Source organism: Oculina patagonica, chromosome 6, assembly GCF_052425735.1.
Source record: "Oculina patagonica isolate OP01 chromosome 6, crgOcupat, whole genome shotgun sequence".
In the NCBI taxonomy this organism is placed as follows: Eukaryota; Metazoa; Cnidaria; class Anthozoa; order Scleractinia; family Oculinidae; genus Oculina; species Oculina patagonica.
The window spans coordinates 27,180,527-27,189,674 of NC_135763.1; the positions used below are offsets into that span (position 1 = coordinate 27,180,527).

At 37.9% G+C, this 9,148-nt stretch overlaps 1 protein-coding gene across 1 annotated transcript; it reads left to right on the top strand.

The window, feature by feature from the left end:
- Positions 1 to 697: 697 nt before the first annotated feature.
- On the top strand, positions 698 to 8,378 carry LOC144657969 (uncharacterized). The gene is made up of 8 exons (XM_078518300.1): positions 698 to 958; positions 1,266 to 1,365; positions 1,775 to 1,825; positions 3,490 to 3,612; positions 3,923 to 4,048; positions 6,231 to 6,353; positions 7,029 to 7,151; positions 7,993 to 8,378. The coding sequence occupies exons 1-8, from the start codon at positions 698 to 700 to the stop codon at positions 8,376 to 8,378; spliced, it is 1,293 nt and encodes a 430-aa protein (XP_078374426.1).
- The last annotated feature ends 770 nt before the right edge of the window (positions 8,379 to 9,148 follow it).

Below are 9,148 nucleotides of genomic sequence, written 5' to 3' on the forward strand. Positions count from 1 at the left end.
ATCAAATCCCCTTTCAGTTATAACCGATTTTGGTCAGAATAGCAGTCACAATGGCACTCTTAAATTCCTCAAATTCCCTGTATTTAATGAAAACAAAAAACTGTTTACATTTACAGAGTCTTCATAAAATAATCTATAAGCTGAGAAACTTTCGTAGTTTTTGAGTTGATATTCTTGTGAGGTTCGTGCTCTTGTTGAACTGTCGTTTGAACACGAGGCCTTCGACATATGATCAGCGGCATATTTATCTTCGAACAACGTAATAAATTGTGTAAAACTGCAACGTAGTTCGTGGGTAGAAACCAGGATAACTTTAAGTACTGATAGGGCGATGTTGAAGCGAAAACAATCGAATGATATCACAACAATTAATGCTTTCGCGTTCTATTGAAATAAAAGTATTGGAAAAATGCTAATGCTTTCGCGTTCTATTGAAATATAATAATTAATGTAAGAACCCTTTTAGGAGCTCAGAGAATTTGAAGTAAAACTACTAGCACATCATACTGATACAGAGGTGAATTTGACCTTTGAATGTAACGCAAAAGCGTTAGCCTTGCAGCATATTGCGTGACAGATCTGCGTATTTGAATGACGTGGTCTTATTACTTCTCTGATCTCTTTTCGTGGTTGTCACATTAACTTAAATTTATATTACATATAAATTTACTCTAATTAATAAATGCTCCTTTTCTCCATGACAGAAGAATGCCGTATTTTGAAATTCAAGGCGACTATAGAAGGATATTCTCTTCAGGGTCACGTGTTTAACAATTTAACTGTGAAGAGAGAAAGCGCATGTGACGCAAGGTGCTTTATAGAACATAACTGTGTCTCTTTCAATGTTGGAGCTTCGCACGTGGACGGTGGTTACATCTGTGAATTGAGTGATTCTGATCATGAAATGCACCCAGAGGCACTCGTACGTCGAAATGGATTCACTTATCGACCGACTGAGGTTAGTTTGATTAAGTAAGATGTTATCCAGCTTAGTGCAGTACAGATAACGCTCGGAAAATGTTAAATATTTCACGATATTTGTACTCCACAAGACAGGTTTAACAGCCAGGCAGTCCTTATATTCTTTCTGATCGCGCAAAGGTTCAAAACCGGTGGAAAGTCAAGCTAAGGGACGGAATTCAAAAGAGATCCTGGCCTTCAAAACTTATTGTTAATTTAATCACGCTTAGAAGCCAATCAAAAAACGAATTGTGTTATTGCTACGTTAGTTTATTATATTATGACTTTATTTTGCTCCGCTTTAGAACGCATGTTTGAAGAGTCCCTGCCATCCTGATCTGTTATGTCAAAATGGATTCACCGATAAAGGATACCGGTGCATAAGTAACACACAAAAACCCCAAGGTACCGTTACAACTAAATGTTTTGCAGTGGCACATGCAGATTACTATTTCTGAACCATATTACTTTGGAGTTTGGTACTTTAAATTCCGGTCGTATGCTAAGAAACAGTATTTTGTGGTTAGAAAGTTTTCCTTTGCGAAATTTGGTCTTTATTCTGAGAATTCCGTGTTAAGCAATTGGTTGCACGCCACTTTTAGATATTGATGTTTAATAATTACTTTCAATCTTTAAATATATGCTTCTATTTTCCCTCTTGCTCTATGGTTTGTCAGTACCATTCTTGCCACTTCGATATCTTCCTCTCTCGTTTAACTCTCAACATTGCTTTGCAATTTCACAATGTAGCCAGGGAATACATTTACGCGGTAAAATTAAATCACCTACTATTTCTTCATATTTCTTCTTTCAGAGTCCCCAAGTTCAACTCCAAGCCAACCAGAGAGCACGCCCCTACCAAACGGTAACTTAAGGTTTATACCTCTACAATTTCCTTGATATATACTGTGTGTACAGTGTAATTCACAAGGACAGAATGCCAAACCAAAAATCCAACTTAATCACACGGGGTAGAGAAGTGCGTGACGTAAACGAACTCGACAAGAAATTCTGACTACGACAACTACAGAGTTTAATAGACAGAGTTCAATGTTCCATACAGGTTCAATTGAGAGCGATACAAAGATGATTGATTCAAACCACGTGCTAGTGTTGTTGAAATGATTGCCGTAAACCGTATGTCGGTTCGAACTGAAATATAATAGCTAAACAATTCGCGAGATATATAATTATAGCTAACATTCACAATAACGTCCAAATGAAGAAACGTAACATAATCTGCGCATATACTAATCTTATACTGCTTATAGAAAGCTTACAAACGATAAAGTCTTATATGGCGGCTAATTTTGGATAGGAGTTTATGACAATTAACAAAAAACAAATAACAAGGGAAACTAAGAATAAATCTAACAATAAGGAATACATTACTTACTTTGGTTTGCACATGCACTGAATTAGACTCGATAGAGTAGGTAACCACGAGTGTAGAGAAAAAAACTATGGCCCAATGTTGACGCAGTGAAGTCTACACTAGAACTGACATAACTTAGAAATTCTTACGGATTTATCTATTCGAGAAACCCGTGCAAAAACCTGCGGTTATGACGATTTTCCTACATTGGACATAGTAGCCGAGGGCTGGTCTACCACAGTAAATAAAATAAGTAACACGCGGTATGATAGAAAGGAAAATTCGATAACATTTAAATTAAAATAAGTTCCTGAGGTAAGGTTTTTGTCATTTAGATCCATAGAAATTAGTTTTTCGCTAACATTAAGATTCATAGCGAGTATTTGGCAAAATTTGATTGAAAACGACTAAACACAGCCGGGACACCGCTCCTTTAAGTTTGAATATATTGTTTACAAAATTACCCTTGTTGATGTTGTTTGTAAAATTAGTTTATTTCGTATTTTTTAATGCCGAATAACATCAAAAATCAAATTCTCTTGCGAGTCCCGATTCGGTTTCTGATGAATTTTACATGTAGATATGGACGAATGTACCGCGAATACACACGACTGTTCTCCTGACGCCGACTGCAGCAATCTTGTGGAATCATTCCAGTGTACGTTGTGTGTTTAAGCGACCAAATTATTTGTTTCCCTCGAAAGGGCAAATAAAATACTCAGTTCATTATAATGGTACGTTACTATAAAATTTGAACACTAAATAAAGAGAAGATCCTCGCAGTTATGAGCACAACTTAAGCAGTTGCGAAAATTTAGCCTGAAAAAATCAGGCTTGCCAAGACTCGGACCCATGACCTCTGCGATACCGGTGCAGCGCTCTAACCAATTGAGCTAACAAGCCAACTGGGAGAGCTGGACCTTCTTGTACTAACACTGACGGCTCATTCCAATGCACTTGTCGCGACGGTTACAGGGAGATGGCACTGCCTGCCAAGGTTAAAAATTTCACTGCTAAAAGAAAAGTGTTTTGAGTTATGTATGGGGTTTCATACAAACTCCGTTCAAAACTAAATATTACGATTTTAGGCTCAACAGCTAGCTAACACAATATGCAAATATTTAATTATGTCAATCATCATTAATTTCATGTAGATATAGACGAATGTACTGAGAATACAGACGATTGTTCTTCTAACGCCGACTGCAGCAATCTTGTGGGATCATTCGAGTGTACATGTAGACCAGGATTCAATGGCGATGGTAAAACATGTCAAGGTATAGATGAAATAATTTCTTAATGGAAATTTGCATAAATTCTTTCAAAAAGGAATAACCCTACTCCCCTCCCCCCTACTGAGTTTAAAGCGAGCACTGTTGCCCTCCCAAGTGGAGCGCAAATGTCAACTGAACTCTTATACTTTATGTCAGATGTCTTTTCTTCTGGTCGCTTGGTTGTTGTGTGTTTTAGCCCAAGTTATTTGTTTCCCTCGAAGGGCATAAAAGACACTTAGTTCATTATAATGATTACTATACAATTTGAGCACTCTTCCCTTCCATGAATACCAAATTTGTTCCCTTTGTGCAGATATAAATGAGTGTTCCATTGCTGCGACAAATAACTGTGACCAGTCAGCAGATTGTACTAACACTGATGGTTCATTTCAATGCACTTGTCGCGACGGTTACAGCGGGGATGGCACTGCCTGCCAAGGTTAGTTTGTTCACTGATTAAAGACAAGTATTTTGAGTTACATCTCATAATTCAAACAATCTCCGATGAAAACTGAATATTGCGCTTTTAGTCTTGACAGCTAGTTAAAACACAATTTGCAAATATTAATTTTTGTCAATCATTTTTTATTTTTTCGAATGTACCGCGAATACACACGACTGTTCTCCTGACGGGGACTGCAGCAATCTTGTGGGATCATTCCAGTGTACATGTAAAGCAGGATTCACTGGCGATGGCAAAACATGTCGAGGTATAGATTAGAAAATTTCTAAATGCCAATTTGCATCAATTATTTCAAAAAGTCATAACCCTCCCTCCCCCCTACCCCTACTGAGTTTAAAGTGAGTGGAGTTGTCCTCCCAACTGGAGCGCAAATTCCATCTGAACTCTTGCACTTTATGTCAGATGTCATTTCTGGTGGTGGCTTGGTTGTTGTGTGTTTAAGCGACCAAATTATTTGTTTCCCTCGAAGGGCAAATAAAATATTCAGTTCATTATAATGGTACGTTACTATAAAATTTGAACACTAAATAAAGAGAAGATCCTCGCAGTTATGAGCACAACTTAAGCTGTTGCAAAAATTAAGCCTGAAAAAAATCACGCTTGCCGGGACTCGAACCCTGACCTCTGCGATAACGGTGCAGCGCTCTAAGCATTTGAGCTAACAAGCCAACTGGGAGCTGGACCTTCTTGTACTAACACTGACCGCTCATTCCAATGCACTTGTCGCGACGGTTACAGCTGTATCACCCATAAATGTAATAAAAACCATAAATGTAATACCAACCATAGATGTAATAAAAATTGACCATAAATGTAATACTAACCATAAATGTAATAACTTTTAACCACAGATGTAATAAACCCACTAACCATAAATGTAATGAAATTTGCCCATAATAAACTGAACAACCATAATAAACTGGCTACGACTTGCAAGTAAGGGGCCAAAAACTTGTCATTCTCTTTGTGCACTTCTTACTTTAGGACACGGGACTCGTTCATCAAGTTAGTATTTTAACCCAGAGACCAAAACCCAAGAAGCTATAATTATGGTCTGCGAACATTTAGAAAGTACCCAAAGTATGATTAAAAAGTCTATATACCAGAGCGTTTGAAGTACTGGGGGTTTATGGCATTCCATCCATTTGAAGGAGCTTGCAGGTCTCTCTGAGTAAAGACGAATTCAGTCAAACATCACATTACAAGGAATACGCCTGTTTATTTTGTCTTATGTTTTCCTATATATCCTCCCGGATTTGCAAAATTGTGCTCTCCGCTTACGCGCGTCCATGCGTCCATGCCGACGTTATTCGGCCTTCAAGCTAATGTCACGCAAGGTGGTAGGGTGGGGAAGGGGGTTGGATGTTCCCTATTGGAACCAGAATAATCAACAGACATAGAGCCTCGGGCTGGAACTGCTTTTTTACACGTTGTTGGGTGGGGCAGGTGGTCAAAGTTCTAGACTATTGTAGTACTGGTACGTTTTTAAAAACAGAGAAGCTATGTTAGACATCCCTTGAGGCATATGGGCAATACAAGGGTAAAATACTAAACAACATTCTATAAAACAAAACTCGTTTTATTACATACAACGTTAACACAATAGCGGCAGCTTAATAATCAAAGAAATTGTGTAAAGAGTCAGGTTTGCACTGCAATCATAACCTGTTATTGATGATTAACAATGATTAAAATAACTTTAACATATGTGGAAAACAGTCTTTTACATTTCCTAAAGTCCTTCCGTTCTAAGGGGTCACAAAGAGCTTGAGCCAGGCATTCAGGGGTATAATCGAATAGTCAATTTCTCGAAAAGTTTGTTGCCCCTTACTTGGAAGTCGTAGCAGTTTATTACATTTATGGTTAAAAGTTATTACATTTATGGTTAAAAGTTATTACATTTATGGTCAATTTTTATTACATTTATGGTTGGTATTACATTAATGGTTTTTATTACATTATGGGTGATACAACAGCGAGGATGGCACTGCCTGCCAAGGTTAAACATTTCACTGCTAAAAGATAAGTGTTTTGAGTTATGTATTGGGTTTCATACAAACTCCGTTCAAAACTGAATATTGCGATTTTAAGCTTAACAGTTAGTGAAAACACAATTTTCAAATATTTAATTCTGTCAATCATCATTAATTACATATAGATATCGACGAATGCACCGCGAATACACATGACTGTTCTCCTGACGCTGATTGCAGTAATGATGTGGGATCATTCCAGTGTACATGTAGACCAGGATTCACTGGCGATGGGAAAACATGTCAAGGTATAAATTAGAAAATTTATCAATGCCAATTTGCATGCATTATTTTAAATAGTAATAACCCTCTTCCCCCCCCCCCCCCCCTACTGAGTTTAAAGCGAGCGGTGTTGCCCTCCCAACTGGAGCGCAAATGCCAACTGAACTCTTGCACTTTATGTCAGATGTCATTTCTGGTGGTGGCTTGGTTGTTGTGTGTTTAAGCGACCAAGTTATTTGTTTCCCTCGAAGGGCAAATTTAATACTCAGTTCATTATAACGGTACGTTACTATAAAATTTGAACAATAAATAAAAATAAGATCCTCGCAATAATGAGCACAACTTAAGCAGTTGCGAAAATAAAGCCCGAAAAAATCACGCTTTCCGGGTTTCGAACCCTGACCTCTGCGATACCGGTGCAGCGCTCTAAGCAATTGAACTAACAAGCCAACTGGGAGCTGGACCTCCTTGTACTAACACTGACGGTTCATTCCAATGCACTTGTCGCGACGGTTACATCGAGGATAGCACTGCCTGCCAAGGTTAAACATTTCACTGCTAAAAAAGAAGTGTTTTGAGTTATGTATTGGGTTTCATACAAACTCCGTTTAAAACTGAATATTGCGATTTTAAGCTTAACAGTTAGTGAAAACACAATTTTCAAATATTTAATTCTGTCAATCATCATTAATTACATATAGATATCGACGAGTGCACCCTGAATTCACACGACTGTTCTTCTGACGCTGATTGCAGTAATGATGTGGGTTCATTCCAGTGTACATGCAACCCTGGATTTATTGGCGATGGTAAAACATGTCAAGGTTAGTTTGGTGCTTTGTGAAAGAAGAGGAAGTGCTCTCTTAGAATGGCATGCTCACTGATACCAACGAGTTTCTTAGTTTTATAAGGTTTTTTACTTAGCGTTTATGTACCTTAGAGTTTTGTTTAATAACGCCCTCAATTACATTGCCGTCATAGTTTGCATAAGTTTCCTAATTGTTTACCCTTGGGTTGCAGTAAGGGAAATTTATATTCAATTTGGCCTTTTTATACAGTTGGAAACTTTTGATATTCGCTGCGTAGGGATCATGTAATTCCATTGTTAAAGTTAACTTGTGTATGACTGTATATGTTTGGAAATTCCATGGAAACGTTTTGCATTGGTTACGAAAAGACATATTGTTGGATCGCGAGGTTCGTATTCAGGAAATATTGGCAAAGTTTAGTTGAGCATAAACTTTAGTCACTTTCGATACTACAGTCCGAAGAATACAATACAATACTACAGTCCCGAGTTATCAAAAGAATAAAAATCTACTCCCCCCCCACACACACACACACACATACACACACACACACACACACACACACACACACACACACACACACACACACACACACACACACACACACACACACACACACACACACCAAAATGGTTTGGTTTGCGCAAGTTTTAAAAGAAAAATCCTTCAGCTGGTCATCTAATCATCCTGCAAAATTTGGCGTACTGATGGAACTTAATATTACTAATAAAAAAAGTTAATGACTTATATTGCGCTATTATGTTGCGCTATTATCGACCAGGATTGCGGAACGTTCATTATTTTTCAAAAGGTGATTTACTAAATAGTAACGCAAATTAACTTTGTTTGTTCAAAGCCCTTGTGCAATGTCAATCCCCGTGGATCGCTTTTCAAGGATCATGTTATGCCCAGTTCACCCAAGCAAGACGTTGGAGTGACGCAGACACACATTGCAAAAGTGAGAGTGCCCAGTTGGTAAAGATTGAATCAGCAGACGAAAACGAGTTCATTAGACAGAATTTTCTACTAATTGGTGGGGATTATTGGATTGGACTGACGGATGCTGAGACTGAAGGTGTTTGGAAGTGGTCTGACGGAAGTCAATTGACAGGATACACACACTGGGATTCTAACGAGCCAACCGGCTTAAATTGGGAAAATTGTGTCGCAATAAGAAATACAGGTGCACAGTGGTACGACAGGAGCTGCACGGATTGGAAAGGGTGTATTTGCAAAAAGTAACTGAGTTTGAACGAATTTGCAACCGAACGCTAGACATGGTATCCTTTCTTTAAAAGTGTTATTTTACTCCATCTAATTACCTCTCAGTTATAGGTTATTCTTTCTGTTAGGTAGTAATTATATTTCTATACAAGGCTAAACAAATATCAATAATATTATTCGAACTGAACGTTTTCGACATGCTGTCAACATCAGGGTGATACCGGGCAACATACCCTGATGACATCAGTCGAGAACGTTCGATTTTTAAAATATTCTTATAGTGTTTTAGCCTTGTAAACAAATCGGTTTTTCCTTTAATTTTAGTGAATCTTGTCAGTAAACTGGCAATGTTATGTTAAAAATTTTTAGACGCATAGTTGACAGATCAAAATTTAAAAAAATAATTCTCTTGTCAAATTTGAGAAACGAAAACGTCGATGGGAGCGGGTGACTAACGGCCAATATGTATACCGTATTTACTCGAATAAGCGCCGCATTTGGGACAAAAAAAGTTAATAAGCGCCGCCCCCGAATAAGTGCCGCAGTCACGATGCGGTGCTTGTTTGAGAAATTACGTTTGACTAAAAACAGCACTACAAAGCAACTCTAAAACAAACTTGGACATTTCTTTCCATCAAAAGCGACGTTATGCATTTAAAAGAAAAATTGTTTTACCGCTCGCCCACTAGTTTTTATCCAACATTCTTACAATACGTAGTTCTGTAAATGTTGTGAAGGCCGCGAACTTGACAATTAGTGCTACTTCACTCTTCAGCAAGAGGCGAATA